General features: G+C 44.5%; 2 protein-coding genes and 1 long non-coding RNA gene across 3 annotated transcripts; 1 reads left to right on the top strand and 2 right to left on the bottom strand.

Annotated features, from left to right (window-relative positions):
* Positions 1–851: 851 nt before the first annotated feature.
* Positions 852–6,189, bottom strand: LOC135487680 (eukaryotic translation initiation factor 1A, Y-chromosomal-like). The gene is made up of 5 exons (XM_064771718.1): positions 6,070–6,189; positions 4,482–4,565; positions 4,238–4,341; positions 3,574–3,706; positions 852–3,055 (listed from the first exon to the last, which is right to left on the bottom strand). The coding sequence occupies exons 1-5, from the start codon at positions 6,083–6,085 to the stop codon at positions 2,958–2,960; spliced, it is 435 nt and encodes a 144-aa protein (XP_064627788.1). The 5' UTR covers positions 6,086–6,189; the 3' UTR covers positions 852–2,957.
* A 9,195-nt stretch (positions 6,190–15,384) lies between these two features.
* LOC135488593 (uncharacterized) lies at positions 15,385–16,095 on the bottom strand. Its single transcript, XM_064773237.1, has one exon. It carries the CDS (start codon positions 16,093–16,095, stop codon positions 15,385–15,387), a length of 711 nt encoding a protein of 236 aa, XP_064629307.1.
* Positions 16,096–21,726: 5,631 nt separating this feature from the next.
* On the top strand, positions 21,727–25,226 carry LOC135488201 (uncharacterized). Its single transcript, XR_010446940.1, has 3 exons — positions 21,727–22,339; positions 23,201–23,275; positions 23,417–25,226. It is a non-coding gene; the product is annotated as an uncharacterized LOC135488201 (long non-coding RNA).
* The last annotated feature ends 568 nt before the right edge of the window (positions 25,227–25,794 follow it).

Raw genomic sequence — 25,794 nt, forward strand, 5'->3', positions numbered from 1 at the left:
TCATGGCACAGAGATCAGAGAATCCATTTATCAAAGGAGTGCTCATGCTCGGATGGCAGAGTGACCAGCTCCACAGGTAGCTCTCTTCATTAACAAAATTCTCAAAGCGCAAACACGTGCCTTCCAAAGGTGGGGGTATTTTAACAAAAAGTGGCCAGTGTCTGAACACCAGACGATGCTGATGGCAACATCAGATCCGAAGCCCAGGGGCATGCTGCCAAATAGCCTTTTGACAGTAGGGCATTGAGAGGAATGACACTCCGAAAGACCAAATTGCTAGAGTCCATTCCTATTTATAACCCAGCGTGTACTCTTTAAGGGCTAGTACTAGTCCAGACTCAGTACAACCAGGATTATTACAAAATTCCTCGCCTGATGACTGCGCTTGTCAATTGTGGCGAAAAGTAAGTTATGGACATGTCACCCACGCAAAAGGCTCTGTTGGGAACAATATCCCCAGACAAAAAACGATTGTGGCTTTGTGACATTTTGTGTCAGAGTCTGCCCTGGTCTATCACAAACCAACCAATACAGCCACTGATAACAAGTCACAGTCCTGATGGATTGTCAACACTGTTGTGTTGGTCCCAAATGCATTGCTTGGCCCTATCAGGCCTAGAGGCAAATCCAAAAGGACTTCCTTTTTGAATTCGTGAAAGCAAATTTGGGGGCCCCCCCCCCCCCGAGTAAAACTGCTCTTAGTAAGAGATAAGTGAGATCATGACGAGCATTTGGTCAGGCATGGCAGCTTTTTGGATTTTACCCCTGGTCTACGACCCTTATTTCGATTTCTTCTTTCAGTAGCCACGATTCAATTGAACATACTGACACAGAAATAAGTCAACAAGATGTAAATATGGCCATGAAAATATTATTTATTTTCCGCTTCAGAGTAGGATGGCACATGGATTGCAGGGTGCCATATTTTTCGTCGATAGGATGCAGTTCTTACAACATCTTGTTACAACACCTTGGTTACAATGTTTCCTTCTGGTAATGGATTATGAACTAGCCTCATTTTGACCACAGGGGTTTTGGTGAGGCAACCATAACCTCTTGGGTGGGGATACAAATATTTTGGAAGCAGATTCTCGGTGGATGCCTAGTAGATATCAAATTTGAGTTGCTGGTGTATGGTGATACAACCAAAAGCTCCAGTTCAGTATCAATTCCTTAACAGATAAACAAAAGACATTGTCTTTTCACTGCTAAAGAACAAAAATGTGGACGACGAATCAATTTTTTCATTTGGTCATCATATGGAAATTATATGCTAACCATAGTATAGTGAGTGATGCATGCATGAGATGATTGATGTTTGTAAGGAGAGCCCTGCAATTTGTTTTTGTATTTGATAATCAATGTCGCCTAATTGAGGAGAGCTTTCCAAATGCAAAAAGCCATAAAGATTTAAACACATAAACGACAATTCAGAATGAAATTTTATATACATGTGTTTTGAAAATGAGCAACGGTGTAACACATCGACCCTCAACCTCAACGATTTTTCAAAATTCAGTTAGCCCTTCTTCCATTCCCTTGTGCTACATTGTAAAAATTGACCGGCACCACTTGAAACTTTCCCCTATCTCTCTATACCTTATTGACAAAAACAACTCCATGCAGTACAAGCACATGTAGAATAGTTTGAAAAGAGACATTTAGAAATCGAGCCACCAGCGACTTATTTGCTCCGATAGAATTCTCTCATCAAAGAAGCTGATGTTATTTGAGGAGAAAAGAGCTGCAACATTAACCATTGTGTATTTATTTGGATCTCAAGGCTGGATGAAAACGTTCGCCTATTTTGTTGGGCAGAAATTCTATTGTGTCCTAATTACTGTTGCAGACTTTCAATGTTTCTGCCAATTTTGTTTTCTGTATTGCTATTAACCAGTCAACAGAACATATTCTAAATGACATTGAGCAACCTCAATGATATTCATTAAGCAAGGAGTACAACAATATTGGCTTTAGACTAAACTAAACTTCAGAACAAATCTTCCGATTTTTAATCTTCCATCTAGAGTGGGAGTAAAGTGGCCTAATATCAGCCAAACGCTAGTGCAAAATGACAGAGAGCAACCTCAATGACATTTATTAAGCTAATTAGGAGTACAACAATATTGGCTTAAGAGCAAAAACTAAACTTCAGAACAAATTTTCATGGATTTTTGATTCTATCTAGAATAAGGGGGCCTAATACCAGCCAAACGTCAGTCCAAGAAGTATTTTCAAATACTCACAGCCATACCTCAGGCATGAACAATGAAACAGCTACGCTACATATAAACTGATGCACTGAGACAGATTATACCAATTTATTCAAGTCAGGTACAAGTTCAAGAATCAACTGAGAAATAAGCTGCCCCCAGTCTACAGAGGAGGCGAAAATTATAACTGCTACTTCGCGTAGAATGAACTGATAATTCAAAGAAATCTTGGAGAAACAGACCGTTTGCTCAAATATATGTAAGACAACTCTATCAAATCTTTTATACTTTGTGAGAAACCATCTTGATTGGACATTTACATTATTGTTTTCAGGTTGAGAGCTCTTTTCCAAAGTAAACCAAGTATAATTGGCCATAAAAAGGGAGTCAGGCAGCAGCCAGGTAAGCACTTATTACAAAATCACCAATAGGGGTCTCTCTCATCCTGCAGTATACAACTGTTCACACTGGCACCAGGAATTTGATATCACTAAATGAAACACAACTCAGCCCCTAACTGCACATACAATTGTACTTGCGACACCAAGACCATCAATATTACCCCCTAGCTCCTGTCTGTAGTCACCCTTTAAACAATATTACCCCGTACTCGGCTTACTAAGGAAAAGAGCTCCGTGTCAGCATATGGTTATCACTGGATAAATGTCCAAGAAGCCAATGATTATACAGCTGTCCATCTCACGCTGTCCATATTCTGCCATAATCAACAAACTCAAACTCATCTCAAAGATCATTGAGATCGATGTCTTCGTCTTCTCCAGAGTCATCGTCGCGATCTTGAAATAGCACGTTGTCGGCCTCTTCATTCAATTTGTCCAGAGCTGCAAGAGAAAAAGGAAACAATGAATATAGGATCATTACTAGATTCAATGAATACAGGATCATTAATACTCACACTGTACAGGAATGTTCCTTTAAAGACACGGAGACGGTTTCATCCAGAAATACAACCCTGGGTTTTACCCGGGAATCGCGCTATTGCATGGTAGCCAGCAGTGTGGCACCACCAGGCTACGACGCTCCTAGCTGAAGGCCAGTAACCCAAATTGGGACTTGGGAGCTCTGAACCCTAGTGACAGGCAGCAAACACCAAGACAAGGGAGGGCAGGACGGCTCAAGGCCAGTAACCCCAATTGGACTCGGGGCGCCCTGAACCTAGTGACTGACAGTTAACACCCACAACAACTAACGCAGAAGACGAGAGAGGGCATCGCTATGACGGCTCACATCTTTAGTTGTTTTGCGACTTTCTGGCCCTGCTTTTACGGTGACTTCTGAAACTCGACATTTCTCTATCAACCGTGCCACCACATCCCTCCAGGCTGTTTTCTGTACTTACCAACAATCGGAATTTCTCCATATGATTTTAAACTCCTCGCTTCGTCAGCTGTGTATTTTAGAATCACATCTGCTTTTTCATCTTGGAACTCCCGCAGCCCGACTAGCACTATATCACCCTGACCAATCCATACCTGCAAGATTACAAGTACATGTACAATTACTTTTTTCATACTGCTTCTGTATTCAATTCATCTTCACAATGATAACAAAGATTACAATAATCATGAGGGTTTTTTTATACAGCACAATTCTGTGAACCCTAGTTCTTGCTAAAAAAGCTCCCTCTCAAAAATCTTTTGAATAAGCAGGTTTTTCACAGTGTTCCAAACGTTTCAATGATTTTCTTATCATGTATGAGCTTTGCGTCTGGGAGCTGGTTCAATACCTTTGCAGTTCCCAAAGTTCGTCTTTGTTTCTCACAAAGGATGGATGAACCAGATCTCATTGTTTGCACTGCTTCCTTTATGTGGAGAAGTTCCTGTTGGTACAATGTCGGAGAATGCCACAAACACTTAAATACCTTCAAGTCAGCTGGCGGCTTCTTAAGAAGGCCGTACAGAATGCTTTCAGGGCCAACAGTAAATGGGCATGCAATAAAAAAGACAATTGGGTGTAGTTTTAAAGTTGAATAAAAATAACTTTTTGTACAAGATTTTTTTCACCTTTTTCCTCAGTTTGCCTCGAATATGACATAATCGTTTCGTTCCATCAAAACATTTTGCATCCAATCGACCGTTTCCCAACATCTTGGTGACCTGAGCGTACTCTGAAACAGAAAGACGGACATCATTTAAGTTAATTATGCAATGGACCAAGAGGACTTCTACATACTTTGTGCCAATGTTACACAGAGCATTCAAATGACCCACTTGACAATAAATAAAAGTGAGACACTGCGTGCGTTACCTTGTCCATCCTCTTTGAAGATCAACTCTCTCTTCTCGTTTTCATTCTCATTCTTTCCTCTCCTCCTGTTCTTTCCTCCCTTTCCTGGAAATGATATGAACAATACATAATCATTTATGCCGGGATCCGAAGTCTCATTTTTTTCAAGAAATCGTCAGAAATTGGTTCTGAGCTCCGAGTCTGAGTGTTCACCACCCCAAATGGAAAAAGGCCTACTGGTACTAGGGTAAATGCGGGTAAATTCGGCCCCGAGTAATTATCGGCCCTCACGAAGTAAAACACCCCCCAGCAAAAATTGGACGCGTCTATCCCATTGAATTTGACCCAGAAGAATGCTTCAACCAATCAGCTTCAAAGAAAACACCAGGGGTTTCCCACATCCGGGTATTTTCCGATCTCAACGAAGTGTGTAGGTCAGTATTGCGCAAAATGTCAGGGAGTTCGATGGCGCCCGACCAAGACTCGGTGTCTCAAACAGTGTCTGAATCACCGTAGACTTACCTGACGCACATAAAACCTAGTTATATTGCCAGAATATTCTCTGAATGTGTGAAATATGCTGAATCTAAGTCTTCCCGCGCCCTAAGCTGGCTAAATCCAGGGGGCCGAAGATAAACTCCAGTAAACAACTCTGTCGGACATTATCGGCCTTGACCTTATGACTTAAGAGGGAGCATTCATTTTTGTTCTGTTATTGCTGTTCGGGCTGTTTGTGTTGTTTTGTACAATGTCATGAGCATGGTTCATATGAAATTCTTCAGAGAATGACATACATATTTCATTTGGCTGTAAGGCATAGACTCAGACTTAGTAAAAACTCATTATCAATCTTCTTGTTCTTGTTATTTCATTCTTTGTTGTTACAAATGTATTCATGTTTTTTTTCTAGTTCTTTTCATGCATTGTTATTGCTAAGGAATGATTTCTGGCATGAGACTGGTAAGTAACTAGTAAGCGCAGCAGCAGCAGCATTTTTTTCATGTTTCCGTTTTGTTCATTATTTCTGTTGAGAAATTGGAATCCTGTTATTAATCAAAATTGCAAGTTGGGCCAAAAATACCCTTTGCACGGCCGATAGCTCACCCAAGTGTCACCATGCGAAAAATAATGAATGCTCCCTCAATCTTCCTTGGGCGTATGCAAATCAGTATGGAGGGAATTCCAATGACGTCACTTCGTTTCTAAATATAGCTCACAATGCACGTCTGTGCAGGAGAGCGATGTACGCGAGGATTAATGCTTTTAAGGCTTAGGGGGCCGATAATTGCCGATTTTACCCTACTGCAAGTAAATCAGAAAATTCTACATTTTTTGCTCCAGTCCATGAACAGCACTTGCTATGGACCTGTGGCCCTCATGTCCTATACACCAGGCAGCATTAACAAAGGATTTAGTTAACATGGAGATACCTGGATTCAATCAAATGCCACTGTACAAATGCACACAGCAGGTAGGCTACACTAAGTTACACAGTGACGTGCATTTGACGTGATATGACAAAACTTTCAATTTCTTTGCTTCAGATCTAGGTCTTTTCCATGAAAGTACCGTCCATCACACAGCTGAAACGATGGTTGTTTTGATCTACCTTTATTCTTCGGCATTTCTGTGAAGCTTGAACAACAATCTACCAACAAATTACGACTTTGTGAAGCAAAATATGCTTCCTTTTGCGCAATGTACACCAAAATTGTGTATCGCAAAGTCTAAAAGGAACGCATGCGCCAACTTTTGTAAAACTCGAGAGCATTTCTGTGGACCACTTTTAATCGCTTTATGGGGCGCCATTTATGACAAAATTCTGACCACATTAGACCCCGCGTGGTGGCGCCGAGGCGGCCACTGATAACCACATCTGATCTTCCAATGTGCTTTTTTGGTCTTTTTACCTTGGTTTGATTTTGACTCCTGTTGGCCGTACGGTAGACTCCCGGGCAGTCAATTGCTATAGCGTCAGCCTAATTAGATCTCTTTACATATGGAACGAGGCCGGTCCACTGCATGTGGTGTGTTGTCGACCGAAGCAGCGGGAGAGACAATGGAACAACCACCCTCTGCCAAATGGTATACGACAATCAAGATGTACAGACCGGGGGAGCTGGCTGTACGTACCCATAAGTCTTTGCGGTAGTCTCGCGCGTACCGGATAGAACCTATCAAGCTTTTCTCCTTCAGAGAAATACTGCGTTGCGCTCAACTGCCAATTATGCATTAGTCTGGTGGACACGAGGTTGGCCTTAAACTTGCTTGAAATCGAAAATTTGGACAGCACACGTGTACTACAGCGCAAACGGCAGCATTCTGACATATAGAAACATGTGGTCTGATTCTATTTTTACTTGTCATTTAGTGATCACGCGTCCAACCTCGTATGCAGGGTAATGTGGCTTTCTCATTGGTCGAACGTTAATTTTGTTCACAGCCTTATAAGGCACTTGAGCGCAACGCAGTATTTCTCTGAAGGAGAAAAGCTTGATGGGTTATATCCGGTACGCGCGAGACTACCGCAAAGACTTATGGGTACGTACAGCCAGCTCCCCCGGTCTGTACATCTTGATTGTAGTATTGGTAATCTTGCGAAGAGGCCTCGTCGATTTATCCAAGCGAACCGTGCCTACAGTGGATGCACTATCAATACCGAGAACGCTGGTATTCCTTGGCTCGATGTTCCCCATCTTTGTGAGAAACACGTGACCGGACACCAGACGCCGACGCCCCCTAATCTAGTTCATGACGAGTGAAATGTCGTCAAATACCAGTCTATGTAAACTCTATCTCTGTACAGACTCTAACGCTTTTTTATTATCATTTGTAGTCACATCACCTCCGCACGCTGATGGTCAGGGTACATTCCCTGAGACAGATCCCTGCCTGTTTTACTTTCCTCTGCTTCTTCTCTCTATCCCGCACCAGTTTATGTATGTATGTATGTATGTATGTATGCATGTATGTATATACCATATTTAAATTTAAGCGCCCTTTTCAGATTATTATCCGTTCAAAGGCGCTTTTACAATATTAATAACATTGTCGAAAAAGATGAGTCTTTAGCATCGTCTGAAATGATGCAAGGCTCCTTGCTTGCCTGACCTCAAAAGGGAGCGCATTCCACAGAACAGCAGCGGAGAAAGAGAAGCAACGCTCTCCATATTTGCTCCGGGCCCTTGGAACTTCCAGTCTGTTGTCATCAGCTGACCGAAGGTCTCTGCCTGGCCTATAGATATTAACTAGGCTTGACAGGTAACCCGGGGCTGTTCCATGCACACACTTGAAAACGTGCATGAGGATTTTATAGTTCACCCTCTGCTCAACTGGCAACCAGTGGAGCTCGCGTAGTACAGGGGAGATGTGGTCTCGACGCTTGGTGCGCGTGATAATGCGGGCCGCCACGTTCTGCACCCTCTGCAACTTGTTCATAAGGTCTTTTGAAATGCCATAGAGCAGTGAATTACAGTAGTCCAGCCGTGATGTGACTAGGCCACACACTAGCGAGCGGGCCGCAGAAGCGCTGAGATACTGCCGGATAAGTCGAACATTCCTCAGTTGGGCGTAGGCCGATCTGCAGACAGCATTCACCTGTGCTTCCATGTTCATTTTCTTGTCAAACATCACCCCCAAATTTCGTACGCATGCCACAGAGTCAATGATAGAGTCACCAACATTCACCGAAACGTGATCCAGGGTCTTGGAACGATGAATGGATGCAAAGAGTGCCACCTCCGTCTTGTCGTCGTTCTTTTTCAGCATGTTCTCCTTCAACCAGGAACCATTGTCAGTTATGCATAAGTCAAGACAGTCAATTGTATCTTCCTGTGCATGTTGGATCACCGGATTAAAAGAGTCATAAAGCTGGGCATCATCAGCATAAAAATGATGACCTTGGCCATGGTTTCTTGTTATGTTGCCAAGTGGCTGTAATATTCCTACTTCGCTGTCCGTTGTGTCACTCGTCCTTGACCTCCGTCTCGTTCTATGGTCAGCTGATTGTACAACAAAGGTAAACAATACACACGAACACCTCATTAAATAATGATATAACTGTACTTACCTTTCTATACTTCTTCTATAACTCTTCTAAACCTCTTTGAATAATCACTTCTCAATCTCAATATACACAGGAGCTGACTGGCTGGCTTGGAAACTGTCCCAGATTGTTGTGAGAGCTGCCCTTTATATACAGGCAACAATGCAGCCTCCAGCAGCCTGGATACGGTTACCAACGCAAGCAACAACAAACCTTAACCTGAGTGGCCAATTTAGCCAAATTAACCAAAGACACTATTGAAATATACTACATCATCCCCTCCCAAATAAAAGCTTAAATTTCCCTAAAACAGTACCATGAAAAATGTACACCTTAAAATATCCGATACACCCTATATACAATGTACAATATATTAACAAGCGAAATATGATATACCCAAAACGAAGCGGTACATCAAAAGTCCATAGCAAAATTACAATTTTATATACAATCCTAAACTTCAATGTCCCAACAAAAAAACAAACTCTATAGTGTCCATGCATCTCCCTACACCTGTCCCCTCTCATAAACAGGAGTAGACCATTAATTAATTGAATGCCTTAGTCTATGCAACAAAGTCAAATTGAACCTCCTCTCTTGCCCCATCTACCGAATACTTCCGAACAATCATGCGTGACATCTTCGCGTCCGAAATGTCGATCTCCAGCGTATCTATGATCGCCTTCAGACAAAGCGGCAGCTTCCTGAGACAAGTTGCCTCAAATGAGTTGGATGACTCACTGCACGAAGAAGACTCTCCCTGTTTCGATGCATACCTCGAAGTTGATGGTAGCGTCGTCCTCTGTGTGGCTACAGGTGAACTTGACATAAGACGTCTCCGTTTCTCTCCGTTACTATTATGTCTCATCGAATCCTCGCTCTGAGAACGTGAGCGACGCTCCGAAATTCTAACCCTAGGAGACCGTAGCACCGGTGAACTGACGCATCCGACCTCGCTCCTGACAGTGCCGGAAGCGTGCTTCCTACCAACGTGTCGATCCAAGTTTGATCTTTTCTTCGTCTCGAAGGAGCATTTACTACATCTAAACGGCGACACTTCTCTACTCCGACTTCTCCTGATGTCTGTCGGCGGCGCCATTTCTTAAAATAAAACAAAGCGTTAGAAATGTGACATCTTTGCCCTATCTCTAGGGACTTCTAGTCGTAATAACCTATTTACAAATACAGTAGCACTACTAGCTACCCTGGCTACCGAATCGACATACTGAACAAGAAGGGCCTACTTCTTACAGATCTAGGCGAGACACACTCTTCCGAGACCTAGTACCCCTCCTTGATGGTGCCTCACTCCGTTTCTCTTGGACTGGGATATTCTCTCCCGTCCCAGCAATCTCCTTGACTGTCACATTCCATTTCATAGACTCAGGAGCGGGTCCCTTAAACCGCTTCATCCGGTTAAAATGGACAACCTTGGGCTTTGTTCTAGGGCCCTGCTGAATTCGGTACACCAAGTCTGAAATTTTCTTTGTCACTTTGAAAGGACCCCTCCACGGCCTCTGCAGCTTCTTGCTCTTCCCCCGAACGTTAGGCTTATCATGAAACCAGACAATATCCCCTTCCTCAAACGGTACAAATGACGCCTTCCTGTCATAGTACTCCTTTTGCCTGTTACTGGCAATCGCTAGCTTGTCCCTCGCAATACTCTGTATCTTGTCCATCTTTTCCAGGAGCCGGTCCAAATACTCGGACGGATGACACTCTGGGGCCCCTGGATGATTTGTCCCGAAGATGATGTCTGCTGGTAACGTCATTTCACGACCAAACATGAGCTGTGCGGGAGAAAAACCAGTAGTGTCGTGTACAGATGAATTGTAGGCCATAATGAGGAGACTTAGGTGAACATCCCAATCAAATTGGTTTTCACTGCAGTATAGAGACAACAAGTCCCCAAGGGTTCTCATGAACCTTTCTGCCATCCCGCCCGACTCCGGATGTCTCGGTGTAGTCCTTGTTTTGGTACACCCAAGACGCTCACACACACCTTTCCAGATGTGAGACTCAAAGTTTGTTCCTTGGTCGGAGTGAGCCAGATCAGGAACACCAAAGGTTGCAATAAAATGGTCCACCAAGCGATCTGTGATGGTAGTGGCCTCTTGGTTAGGCACAGCATAGGCCTGAATCCATTTGGTAAAATAGTCTCCAACAACCAGTATATAGGAATTGTGGTTGTCCGTCTCTGGGAAAGGACCACAGACGTCGTATGCAATTCTTTCTAGGGGTATTCCGACATTGAATTGCTTCATGGGCGCCCTCGGACTCTTGCCCTGAGGTTTCCTAGACTGACAGGGAATGCAGGTATGACACCAATTGTTTACCTCCCTGCGCATCCCTACCCAGTAAAACCTCTCTCTGACTCTGGCCAAAGTCCTCTTTGGACCAAAATGACCAGCTGTGGGTACCTCATGCAACTCTTTTCTTACCAGGGGTCTAAGTTTTGGTGGAACCACCAATAAGTCTTTGCGAGCATCGCCACTGTCAGACTCCCATTGTCGGTAAAGGACACCCTCCTTTAAAGAAAGACAGTCCCACTGACTCCAATAGGATTTCAGGATCACACCCTGAGGAGAGACCTCAGTCCACGGTGGTCTCGTGTCTTTCTCCTCCAGGAGTTTAACTATCAGGGCTATGTCCTTGTCTTCATGTTGGCTCTGTCTCAACTCCTCTGAGTTACTTGGCCAATCAACCTCATGAGGTTCCGAACTAGATTCCTCTTCCTCCTGTGAGTCCTGACTGACAATAGTGAAACTCTGACTTCCCTGCACTGAATCTACATCATGAGTCACTACTTGCACCCTGTGTGCATCCTTCAGGAGGTCTCCCGAGTCTGAGACGGAGTCCTGATCGTGCTCATGTCTTTCCATCCTATCACACTGCTTGCAATCTAAGCAGTTGTCTGGTCTCCGAGAAAGAGCGTCAGCATTAGAATGCTTGACACCAGCCCGATGTTCAACTTCAAATCTGTACTGTGACAAGTACTCTAACCATCTGGCTGTCTGACCCTCTGGGTTTTTGAAAGACATCATCCATTTCAGTGCATGATGATCGGTCCTTACGCGGAAAGTAGGCTGAGCATAGAGAAAGTGGTGGAAATGTTTGATACTGTCAACAATTCCTAGCATCTCTTTCCGAGTAACACAGTATCGGCGTTCTGGCTTAGACAACGACCTGCTAAAATAGCCTATTACCCTTTCCTCACCCTCCTGACACTGGCTAAGCACACCACCTATGGCACAGTTACTGGCATCGGTGTCCAAGATAAATGGTTTATCAGGTATCGGGTAAGCAAGGATGGGAGCCTCTGTCAGACTTTTCTTAAGTTTTTTAAAGGCTACTTCTGCCTCCTCATCCCATGAGAATTCCTTGTCTTTCTCCATTAACTTATGGAGAGGCTTGGCTATTGTCGCAAAACTGTTTATGTGCTTCCTATAGTAGGAGACTAGGCCTACGAAAGATCTCACATCTTTCTGGCTCTTTGGAGTCGGCCAATCCGTGACAGCCCTGATTTTCTCAGGATCCATACCAATTCCCTTACTGCTTACAATATGTCCCAAGAAAGACACTTCCTCCTGCAGCAAGTTGCACTTCTTTGCATTGAGTTTGAGACCTGCTTTCCTTAGCCGCTCAAAGACTTCTCTGAGTCTCTCCAATGCCTTGTCAAAATCTGGCGCATGTGAGATTATGTCATCCAGATATAAAAGACAGACTTCCCATGGAAGACCCTTTAGTACGGCATCCATCAGACGCTGAAACGTCGCACTTGCATTTACTAGACCGAATGGCATCACATTGAAGTGAAAATGTCCCAATCCTGGCACAGAAAAAGCCGTCTTAAGTTTGTCATCAAGGCTGTCCATCTCTACCTGGTGGTAGCCAGATTTCAGATCAAGAGTAGAGAACCACTTGCTCCCTGATAAAGCCTCAAGACAATCATCAACTCTAGGCAGAGGGTATGCATCAAGCTTTGTCGCGCTATTAACCGGACGCATGTCCACACATAACCTCAAACTTCCATCTTTTTTTCGTACTGGGATTAAATTTGTTGACCAAGCGCTGTCAGAATTATCAACAATTCCCCGATCAAGCCAACTTTTAACTTCCCCCTCTATGTCTCCTCTTTGTCCCAAGGGAAGCCTTCTGGACTGTTGTCTAATTGGCTTTGCATCCCCTGTATCTATCGAGTGTCTGGCGTATGTCGTCTTACCAATATCACTGGCGTCTTTCGAGAAAATATCAGCAAAATCTCTTAAAAGACGGGCTATGGCCACTTTCTTATTGTGGTCTTTCCCTTTTGAACTTCTGTCAAACGCATCTTTGACATGCTCTGGCACCCAGAGCTCACCCTTCTCTGAGCTTTGGCTCAAACTGGCCTCCAGAGATTCTGGAGCTTGTACTCTCCTAATCTTTTCATTGATGACTTCCTCATCTGAAATTTCCGACACAGGTTCAACCCATGCCAAAACTGTATTACGTCTTAAAACTACAGGCTCCTCGGATAGATTAAGCAGCCTAACTGGGGTCGTCTCTATTGACATGTCCACTAAGCCTTTGGCGACAAGTATACCACTCTTTTCCATAAGTGACGACGCAGGCACAACTAAACCATCTTTTGGTCCCCAACGTGCGCCAGTCATCTCACCCAAGACAACTTTTTCGCATCGTGCTGGAATAACCACCTTGTCCTGCAAAATCACCCGCCGACAGACGTCTTTAACACTACCTCTTGTGCCTATTATCTCGTGATGACAGCACATCACAGTATCTTTCATGTAGTCAACCTGGCAATACTTTGCTAAGAAATCATGTCCTAAAATGACGCCGTCCTGTATGTCCGCCACCCAGCATAGGTGATCAATCTGTACCCCTCCAAAGTTCAGGCTAAAAACAGCTTTCCCAGCAAATGGGATAACATCACCATTTGCAGCTGTTAGTCTCCCACCAGAACTTTCTAACTCGGGTCTCTCTTTAACAGGAATGTCATTGTACGTCTTTGGATTAAGCAAAGTCACCGATGCCCCTGAGTCAACTAAAATCTCGACCTCCAAGGTCGCCAGGCACCCTCTGATATAAAGACCGTCATCTCCGGCTTCCCCTTTCGCCCCCATGGCTCTCATGTCAACGACGGGCCCCTCCTCATTTACTGTTGTCGATCTCTGGCCCCCGAGGTCGACACCTGCTCGTTTCCCTGGCCCCGAGCTTTGATTTTCTCTAGCTCAACTTTCCACTTAGGACAATCCCTCTTAAAGTGGTTTCCCTGACAGTGGAAGCACTTTATGTCTCTGGAGCTTCTGTGTTGGTTGTACTCTGCCCTTGGCACCTGGTTGTTCCTGTTGTTCTTAAGCTCCTTTACAACCTGTAGAACCTCAGCAAGAGTGTTTGACAACTTATCTTGGCTGTCATTACCCATTGATTGCTGTGCTCCAACTACTCTGACCTTCCCATGGTCACCCGCGCGCCCATTTGAAGCCGCTTGAAACGCCTCATACTCTGTGGCTGTCCTCTCAGCGTCTTCCAGAGAGAGAGGTCTTGACTGTTTAACAAACCACCTGTGATTTGTATCCTCAAGCGCATCAATGAACTGATCTCTAGCTAAGGACTGGAGCATCTCCTCGGACACCCCGGGGTAAGCCCTCCTTGCTAATTTTCTAATGTCTTGGGCTAACTCAGCCAAAGACGAATCCTTTTTCCTCCTGAACGACCTGAGCTGCGCCCTGAACAAATCTACTTGGTTCTCCTGTCCGAACCTTCTCTTTAGTGCTGCAGTGAGGGCGTTGATATCTTTCCTACTCTCAGGAGAAATATCACAGAGTACACTTTGAGCTGGGCCTCTTAGGCTCGCTGCCAAGTACTTCGCTTTTAATTGACTGTCCCACATGTTCAAATCACTGAGCACCTCAAAATGAGAAAGAAAATCTTCTAATGCTCCTGACCCGTTGTACGTGTCTGGCTTCATTATAGGACATTTGGGAGCCATGCACATAGAAGACACATTTGTTCTCGGAGCCGGATTTTGTTCAAATCTTCTAACTGGCGTATTCATCAGTTGTCCTGGGTTCTCATTACTGTTGAATTGATGCTGCTCCGGTACTAAGTGCTCTCTGCTCAGGAGCTGATACTGCTCTGGAGCAACTTGCTCCAAGTTGTCTCTGCATTGTTCAGCCTCCCTGCTCCGGAGCTGAAATTGCTCCTCTGGAGCCAGGTAAGACCTGCTCCGGAGTTGACATTGCTCTGGAGCTAAATGCTCCATGCTCCGGTGCGGAGCCAGATATTCTCTGCTCTGGAGCTGGTGCTGCGGAGCCAGATATTCTCTGCTCTGGAGCTGGTGCTGCGGAGCCAGCTGTTCCCTGCTCTGTGTTTGGTGATTGCTATCTGAATCTATATAATCGATAGATTAACGTGGACAACCAACGTCAATAAACATATTTATTGGGAGCCATCTTGAGAGGGGCGTCAGAAACAATTCCATGGCGTAATGGCAAATGGTATATGGCGTAGCAGCCAATGGCGTACCTAGACATCTCCCCTTTAAAGTTTTTAAGCCTGAAAACTAAATGTCATAACATACCAGATTTTTGGTATAATCAAAGTCCTAAAATCACACTGGTAAACTGAAACCAGTTAACTCTCAACCAAACTTATCAACTCTTTTAAACTCAGAAATTACAACGGGCACACAAAAATAACACACACAACATACAAGTATGAAAGATACAAAAATAACTCTTTCTCCAAAGCAAAGCCTACACTGCAGGTTAGGGGTAGACTGCCCGTCCCCTGCCGCACACCGACGGGTATTTCGACCCAGCACAGCCGGTTGCATGACCCAAATATAATAGGCCTAAAATGTCAATGTTATAGCGTCTATTTCGCAAAGTCTTTCTGCCAACCTGGAGGCTTCACAGTCCTCCCGGATCTCGTAGTCACTGGTTGTGACATTGACGATTCGGCATTCGTACTCGGAGTCGACGCTGGGGTTTCTCGTACTGGATTCGGCTGTATACTTGGCTGTACATTTGTATGTACCGGTACGGCTGGTTGGGACTCGGACGAGTCCGAAGCTTTGTCCTTGCTGTTGCTGCCATTTGTCTTCGGGAGAAGTTGTAAATGGCGGCGATTTCGACGATACTCCCTTCCTGACTGTGACTGCACGACATAGGATCGAGGGGTTTCGTGCTGTCTAACGACGGTAGTGGGCTGTCCCCACTTGGACTCATTGTCCAACTTGACTCGGACCCGATCACCAGGCATTAGTTCAGGCATAGGCCTAACTCCATGCCTCCTATTGTACTGTTTTTCATAGTTCATTTGCGTGTTCTTTACATTCTCTGACAGTCTTTCGCGATCAGGCCAATGAGGTGCTAGTGTCTTTGAGAGTATCGGCAATGTTGTACTCATCTCACGTCCCATCATTAGACGACTAGGACTATGTCCTGTTGAGACAACTGGTGTTGCCCTGTACACCATCAGTGCTTTCACTGGATCATTCTGGCGCAGAATTCTTTCCGCGATAGCGACTCCACTTTCGGCTTGGCCATTGGCCTGTGGATTATGCGGGCTACTTGTGGTCAGCATTATGCCATATTCATTGGCAAAGTCTTTGAACGCGTTTGAATCGAATGGCGGGCCGTTATCAGAGAAATGTTCTTGCGGCACGCCCCACCTAGCAAACAGAGTCTTGTACTTAGCAATCACACTAGCGGCTCGGGTATCATTCATCTTGATTATCTCAAGCCACTTCGAGTAATAGTCTATGACCACAAGGTATATCACTTTCTCGACCTCGCAGAAATCGGCTGCTATTTTCTGCCAGGGGCGATCTGGCTGAGGCGTAGATATCATCGGCTCATGTCTTTGTGTGGGACTGCGAATCTGGCAATGTTCGCATTCCTTCACTATGCACTGAATGTCATAGTTTATGCCTGGCCAGAATACAGACATATTCGCGCGCTCGCGGCACTTATTCACTCCCTGATGTCCATCGTGAATACGGGCTAGTATATCGGACCTCATTTTCCGCGGAATAACGATTCGATCACCCATGAGCAATAGTCCATCGGACACCGACAATCCATGTCGAACATTGTACAGTTCAAGTACAGAGGCGGGCACATTACGGCTATGTTGTGGCCAGCCTTCAAGCGTGATTTTCATGGCTTCAGTCAGTTCTTCATCACGCGCTGTTTCCTCGCGAATTTCGACCAATCGCTGGTCAGTCATGGGTTTTGCGGAGATAACGGCATTCACGTAAAAAGTAATGTCCTGTTCAGGGGTACTATCGATATCTGCGCATTTCAATGGCTGTCTCGACAGCGTATCCGCGACTACCAGGTATTTACCTGGCACATGCTCAGCCTGACAGCTGAACGGCATGAGACGCATCAATAGTCTCTGACAACGTAATGGTACTTGATCGAGATCACGAGTGTTCATGAGGGGTACCAAAGGCTTATGGTCAGTCTCTAATCTAAATGATTCAAGTCCCTGTAAGTATCTTCGAAATTTCTCACAGGTCCACACCGACGCGAGACACTCTTTTTCAATCTGAGCGTAATTTTGCTCAGCCTTGCTGAGCGTTCTTGAACAAAATGCTACGGGTTTGAGTTCAGTGCCGTGTCACTGCATCAGAATTCCTCCAATACCGTAACTACTCGCGTCAGCGCTCACAATTGTCTCTTTGTTGACGTCATAGTATGCCAAGACTGGGGCACTGCAAATCAGGGCCTTGACATTTTCGAACGCTTCGCTCTGGGGCGGTCCCCATTGAAACACTTTGTCGTGATGTAACAACTCATTGAGGGGAGCTATGACAGTCGCTAAATTGGGAATATATCGTCCCAGGTAATTGATCATTCCGAGGACACGTCGCAATCCTGGAACGTCACTCGGCGGCTCTAACTCTGCGATCGCTTTCACTTTTTCCTCGTCAGGACTAACACCGCTGGAATCGAATTTGTGACCTACATATCTCAGGCTTGGTTTTCGGAATTTACATTTGGGTTTGTTCAGCTTTAACCCAGATTTCTCAATGCGCTGCATGACAGCGTCTAACATAGCATCGTGTTCCTCGACGGTTTTCCCGTAAATTAGAATATCGTCCTGCCAGACAATTGCACCAGTTCCCTCTAATAAATCGTTCATAATTCGCTGAAAAATCTCACTAGCACAGGAGACACCAAACGGTAAACGACGGAAGCAAAATCTGCCCATCGGAGTTATGAACGTGGTCAATAGGCGGCTCTCCTTGTCAAGAGGCACCGCCCAGTATCCACTAGAAGCGTCAAGAGTTGTGAAGACGGTTGCTCCTGACAACTTGTGGATAACATCATCAAGGGTTGGAAGTTGATATCGTTCACGTTGAACAGCCTGATTCAACTTTTTCAAATCTGCACAAATTCTGACCGACCCATCCTTTTTGGGTACAGGAACAATCGGACAGCACCACGGGGTCGGCTCAGTGACAGACTCAATCACATCTGCCGCATGCATGCGCTCAATTTCGGCCTTTACCTTAGGTAGTATAGGGAACGCAATCTTTCTAGCAGAATTGACGCTATACGGCTCAGCATCATCGCGTATCTTGATTTTCACAGGGTCACAGTTCATCAAACCACATGCGCCAAACACAGATTCCTTGATTTCCTCGACTCGCTGAACTAGACCAAGAACTATCAAGAATAACATTTGGCTGGACCAAAGCGGGTTTTGGCCTCAGCGACTCATAAATATCTTTATTTATGATTGAAACATCAGCGCCTGTATCAATTTTGAACGCGATTGACTTTCCGTGAATTTTGAGATTGACCGTCCAGTCATCTCCCGGTTTCGAATCTTGAATTCCGACGTTTCCTAAGAAATATTCCTCGTCAGGCTCGTATTGCGAAACAACGACCTCCTTCACCGTTTTGGACCTACATCGACTCTTGAAGTGGCCCTTCACCGATTACATAACGCGTCCCGTGCTGGACACGTTTCGGTTGACTTGTGGCGACCATACCCACATTTTCCGCACGTTTGCTGTGGGTCGTACTCTTGGTAGTTTCCACGATCATTACTACGTTGCTGGCCTCTCCACGAATGACGATTTCCACGACTCCCACGACGATGTCCACCACGAAATCCACGCTGGGGCATACCGGTACCACGGGCCCCACGTTTGACCTCACTAACGGTCGACTTGGCTCCACCAAGTGTCAGCTGCTCCATCTGTGTGGTCACCTGCTCAGACTGTCTAGCAGTCTCGATTGCATCATCAAGTGTCAGTTTCGTTTTTAGTTGCAAATCTTTCGACACTTCACGGTCTTTTATACCGATGACCAACCTGTCCCTGATGATGTCATTTCGAGTGGTACCAAAGTCACAGTGCTCAGACATCTCGTACAATGCACGTACAAACGATTCTACAGTCTCATCACCTTTTTGTATGCGTTGATTGAACACAGCACGTTCATGAATGACATTTCTTTTTGGTACAAAATGTCCATCAAATTTGCCCAGAACTACGTCAATTTTCTTCTGATCTTCCTCAGAAAGCTTAAAGGACTCAAAGACATTCTCAGCCTCCTTTCCCATGGCATAAATGAGGGTAGAAACCTGCACTAAGCCGTCTTCTTTGTTGACTTTCGCGGCCAACCGGTAGCGCTCGAAACGCTTTCTCCACTCGGGCCATTGCGATGGTTTGTCGAATTTAAACGGTTCTGGGGGGCTCAATTTTGCCATTTTTGACAAAACTAAACTATTGTACCTGTTCTAGAGTTCATGGGTCTTTAAACCGCTGCCACCATGTTTGGTGATTGCTATCTGAATCTATATAATCGATAGATTAACGTGGACAACCAACGTCAATAAACATATTTATTGGGAGCCATCTTGAGAGGGGCGTCAGAAACAATTCCATGGCGTAATGGCAAATGGTATATGGCGTAGCAGCCAATGGCGTACCTAGACACTCTGGAGCTGATGCTGTGGAGCCAGCTGTTCCCTGCTCTGGAGCTGATGCTGCGGAGCCAGCTGTTCCCTGCTCTGGAGCTGATGCTGTGGAGCCAGCTGTTCCCTGCTCTGGAGCTGATACTGTGGAGCCAGCTGTTCCCTGCTCTGGACTGAGCTGATACTGTGGAGCCAGCTGTTCCCTGCTCTGGAGCTGATACTGTGGAGCCAGCTGTTCCCTGCTCTGGAGCTGATACTCCGGAGCCAAATGCTCCGTGCTCCTGATGGAGTGATCCGGAGCTAAATGCTCCGTGCCCAAGAGCTGGTACTCTGGAGCCAGACCAACTCGGCTCCGGAGCTGTTGCTCCGGAGTCAGATGCTCCTTGCTCCGGAGCCCATGCTCCGGAGCCAGATGCTCCTTTTGAGTCATGCTCTGGAGCTGACGGTGCTCCGGAGCCAAGTGCTCAAATTGCCCTGATCTAGCCTTATTCAGGCTCCGATCCTCATTCTCCCTCCTCCTTTCTTTTTGACTTAGAGGCTCTGTTTCAGTTTGCCAGCTCTTATCATAAATATGGGCTTTACGCTGCTCAGAAGGAGACACAGGTGCACGTGTGGCTTTATTCAGGCCACCCTCTCCCACTAAATGTCCCCTACTGATAGCCATAGCACATTCTAACTCCAGCCCCTTTATCTCCTCCTGCAGTTTCCTTATCTCTGTCTCGAAGACAGCCGAGACAGCTCTCTGAGACGGCTCACTCGGAGCCGCGTTGTTTACACCAACGGCTGTTCTAACGTCGTTTCGCACCCCCCTTTTACCGCTCGAAGTCAACAAACTCCCTGCCTCGGGAAAATCTTTCCAACTATCGGCCTGTTGGCGAACCTCCACAGAGCAAACATAATCGTAAATCTTTTGTTTATTGCATACAGAAATGGATTTCATTTTCTACATCACTTCCACAGAGCAAACATAATCGTAAATCTCTATTCGGGCTTTTGTTTCAAATACCTGCCCGCCCATCTAGATTTGGAGCTTATGGCGATTACCCCAGGCAAAGCCCAAGCCCAAGCCCCCAATACCAAGCCACCTTCAATTGAAAGCGAGGACGTTTTTGACACGAGGACGTTTTGGTACCTTGAAAGCGAGGACGTTTTGGCATGGGGACGTTTTCACTGGATACCCACCAAGGTATCGGCGGCATAAAATGAATTGGGGTATCTTCTGTTCATAACGGGTCCGAACTGAATCGTATCGTGACTATTATTAGTGTTTGATGCGTCTGAAGCCGATCTGAAAACTGTTGCCGATTGCATGCGTGACGCCAATGGGCGGCCATCACGGCCAATTTCACGGACGCCGTCACTCTCATTCTGCCTATTCCAGGATATCTCATCCTTTCTATTCATAGCTGGGCCTATATTTATCTAAATTAACAAACACTAGGCTACCGTATATAGCTAGGCTACACGATTCAGTTGTTTTCACTGCTGTCACCAATGTAATATTCCTACTTCGCTGTCCGTTGTGTCACTCGTCCTTGACCTCCGTCTGGTTCTATGGTCAGCTGATTGTACAACAAAGGTAAACAATACACACGAACACCTCATTAAATAATGATATAACTGTATTTACCTTTCAATACTTCTTCTATAACTCTTCTAAACCTCTTTGAATAATCACTTCTCAATCTCAATATACACAGGAGCTGACTGGCTGGCTTGGAAACTGTCCCAGATTGTTGTGAGAGCTGCCCTTTATATACAGGCAACAATGCAGCCTCCAGCAGCCTGGATACGGTTACCAACGCAAGCCCTGTTGCAGTGCAGCAACAACAAACCTTAACCTGAGTGGCCAATTTAGCCAAATTAACCAAAGATAATAATATTGGTCGGGCGGTCGATTGGTCGGGTAGTGACGTCACCCAGAGCGGATGACGTCATTCGGGCCCCGCTTGACATCACTTCGCACACCAGGGAGTCGTCTTTGTGACGTCGTCACGTCACGTCGCCTCGTCACGTCAGCGAACAGTCTCCGGCGGAATTCCGGCCTGACTTTACAATCCGGTGGTCCATTTCACGCTCGTTCCAGTCATCGCACCTACGCATCTCATTATGGGGATTGCTCCGTCTGCTGATGCCTTGACGATCTCGTAACGGCGCACCATTCAGCGACGATAAAAAGTTGAATAGCAGACCAATCGACCACCCGACCAATCGACCACCCGACCAATCGACCACCCGACCAATCGACCACCCGACCAATCGACCGCCCGACCAATCGACCACCCGACCAATCGACCACCCGACCACCCGACCAATCCACCATCCGACCAATCCACCACCCGACCAATCCACCACCCGACCAATCCACCATCCGACCAATCGATCAATCCACCTCGATCATCCCTACCAATGGACCACCCCTCATCCCCTATTATAATACCTCCATGCCCCTACGGCTCTGCTATTCAGTGCAATTGATTCCGGGACTACTTTTTATATTTTTTATTTTTTTATTTTTATTTTTTACTGCGCTACTTTTGACGGGGGATTCTACACTCCTTCCAAGATGTTTTACAATTTACAATTTTTTTAAGGATATTTGATTGACGGGACGCAATAGCATTGGCCAGCATCACCATGGCAATGACGGCATGAAAGAGGCTTGGCACCTCCAGCACATATCGTTTAAGATATGTTTCAAATCAGTTGAAAAAAATTTTTTCTACCACTTACAATGTATTTCTTTTTGTTTTGTAGATTATGATTGCATTAGGTTACCAAATCTTGGTAACTCATGTTTTTTTAAATGTGGCATTGCAGGCCCTCCGTGCCACCCCTGGGGTTTTTAATGCCACTCGTGCCCACACTCAGTGTTTTGAAGAATGTAAAATCCGTAAGTATTTACTAAAATTTTAATACAGCCTTTTATTTTACAATAAAATACTTTTACTACTGTTGTCCATTCATGATAAATTATTTGTCCGTATCGTTTTTGGGCTATGGATGATGGAGTCTAAACGAGTGGACTGGATGGTCAAACTTTTTCAATACAAATTTTTGATTTAATTGATCTGTTATCGCTTGGAATTGAAAGTCATGGCATCGGTCGTTTTTTTTAAAAAACTGCTTGTCATTTTTTGGCATGTGATATTTGACCCTTTATATCCTAACCGGCCGATATCCGGCCACTGATTTTTGTCTAGTTTCCTAGCCTAGCTGCCTGCCAGTACGTACCTAATCTCAAGCAACACCATCGCCATCATGAAACTAAGGCTGGTTTTCGGGCGGTTTAGGGATATGCAATATACTTGTTTTCATCCGTTTGATGAAATAATACTAGTGAAATTAATTAGCTGTCTTGTACATGGGGGGGGGGGGGGGGCATTTGGAGGTCGTTTGGGGTGAAAATTGCTGAAATACTTGGAAACACCAAAAAAATTCAAGGATTTAAAGAGTTAAAACAGAATAAAAATCTTTTTTTCATCTGACTCTGAGTTGGGCTTTGTGCTGGGTCAAACTTCTTTTCTGAATATTCATACATGTATGATGAAGTTCAACTTCATACACAAGCTCAGCTCCTGCATCATTCAGTCCATAAAGCATTTTACTTCTCGTGCTACAGGTATGTAAAGGCAAAAAAGGTTTGACTGTCATTGTCTGCACTTAGACAGCCGCAGAAACGTTTCTTATGTCTTTATGATGAATATGATTGTCGAAATGTTTTCAAAGGATTCAAATTGTTATTTTTTTGCAGAGTGTGTGATAAACATGTGTAAAGAAACCTTTCGTAAGAAGCCAGAAGAGCTTTACAACAATCTTGGACTGGGAGGTAAGAAACATGCAATTTTTAAATTGCCTTTTAACCATTCATGTCTTCTCCATCAGTTCATCTTCCGACTTCGTCATGGACAATTTGTACAGCAAACAGCAATTTGATACCTTTCATTTGACAAATGTTATGTTATTTCAGATGGAGGCCATCATAAACTTCTTGTAGGATGAGTTGCCGCAGACAGAGATGAAAACCATGACGAATGTCCGTGAGCCAGAGGTGGGTCTGAAATTTGACAAATGGTCAGCCTTATTGACGGTATCTCTTCATGAAAGTACAGCACATAACAGACGAGAAACTTGAAGCGAATTGGGTTAAACTGACCGGCTGCAACCAAATACAGTGCCCAGAGATGATTTTGAATCACTTCATGCATTGTCCTGTGGATAGTCATGAAACAATAAGACCTACGTACAGAGATGGGTACATTTTCAGGCATATGGAATAATTTGTGCTCAGAGGAACGCAGTGGCACAACGTTTGAGCATCAACATTGTGATCGGGAGGTCCTGGGTTCGATACCCCGCATGTGCCACTTTGTAACTCTTACCTTCTGGATAGGCTGGATAATGAAAGCTCTTTTAAAGCGCCATATAAATCTCCTTGTTATTACTGTTATTTGGGCTGATTTTGTTGGGAAACACGAAAATATGTCACTTGATTGTCCACTGCATTCTTATTACAGCTGGGTAATATTGCCCTTTACCCCTTGCCTCCCTAGAGGGGACGATATATCGTCCCTGTATTTTGTCTCGCGTAGGAGGTACGATATATCGTCCCTATACTAATGCTTTAGTATAGAACTCTTGGTACATGTTAGATGCTATTGTACAGTGTATTCGTGTCCCTGGTGATCTGCGGAAGACTAGATTTAGTTTCATTCATAGTTTGCAGAGAGCGCTGCAGTTTGATTGGCGCTTGTGCAGCGTCACAGTACAAGAACTCATTAGCATATAAATTAATATTATGTTGTATTATTCGATCAATCAGTAATATACAATAGTCAAAGGTTATCAATCAAGTTACGTTGATCATTAACATGTTGTAACTGCATCAATTACAGTTCCATATACTTTGTTCAAATCAGAAAAATCAATTAGAGCAAAATCAATCAAAAAATATTGATTATTACTGATTATTGATTACCTCTTACCCAATTGATACCCAGAAAATACGCCAATTGATAGCCAAGGTAATCAGCTTTACAAAAATGTATGGTTTGAGTAATCTTGGAAAGTTTTGAAAAATGGCGTCCATAAGTACATTTACATTCTTCGCTCGTGCCTCATCTCAACTAGAGCCCTTTGACGAGAGATAATGGCTTTTTCTGGCATTTATCTGAAAAACTTGTTATATATGAGAGTAGTAGACAGATCAAGTTGTTTGAAATGACTGACATGATTTTTAAAAAAAGCCCTTGTCCTGCAATTGCCACCGTGATAGTGTATCTCAAGTGCCCCACCCACATATGTACAAATGATAATCATGTTTGGCAAAATTAAATGTGTGGTGAATATTGAAAGTTCAAGTGTGAACACATTATGTAAAAGTGTGGAATTACACAGCGAGAACTGTATAATCCCAGTAAATGATTTTTATACATATTGAAGTCATGAAGACTGTGAGTGTGAATTTTATCCTGATACTTAAAGGCAGAAAGGGAATTGAAGATAGTGACAAAAATGGTATTTTTTCCTAATGTTAAGTCGGGATCGTGGGATTATTGATTTCTGCCCGTTTCTAGTATGGTGAGGATGTATTAATTGGTCATTTGTTTTGATGCATGAATGAAGTAACCCGGATCGCAATTATTGAAAAATTTGTGTAGAACTTCATTTGTAGTAGAGTGTGTATATCTGTTACTTCTAATGATTTTAAAGTCTTGAATAAGGGTTTGGTGTGGGCAATGAGCAGAGCAGATAATGATAATTAAATGACCTGAAATCTATCGCCTTGTCTTTTATCTTTTTCACTAGGCTAAAATTCATTTCTGTGACTCTTCTTTGTATCACAGTGACATCTCTGTGAGACCACCTTGTTGTCTGTTAAAGACTGCACACTAAGACATGGCTCCATAAGCAATATCTCTTTGAGAACATCTTGGTGTCCGATTAGGACTGCACACCGAAGACTTCCCTCCATAAGGAATGCTCTAGACTCGACAAGAAAATAGTGTTGACCGATTGGGACACCACACTGAAGAAATGCCTACATACCTTTGAGACCACACCGAACACATGTCTCAATAAGGGACATCCATTTGAGACCCCCTTTTTGTCTGATCAGGACAGCACACCATAGTCTCCATAAGTGACATCTCAATGAGACCACCTTGTTGTCTGTTCGGTGCAGCACGCACACTGAAGATATGCGTCCATAAAGGACATCTCTATGAGACCATCTTGTTGTCTGATTGGACAAGACATGTCTCCATAAGTGACATCTGTATGAGGACACCTTGTTGGCTGATTGTGACAGCACATTGAAGACTTGTCTCCATAAAAGACATCCATTCG

Source organism: Lineus longissimus, chromosome 5 (assembly GCF_910592395.1).
Source record: "Lineus longissimus chromosome 5, tnLinLong1.2, whole genome shotgun sequence".
NCBI classification, from domain to species: Eukaryota; Metazoa; Nemertea; class Pilidiophora; order Heteronemertea; family Lineidae; genus Lineus; species Lineus longissimus.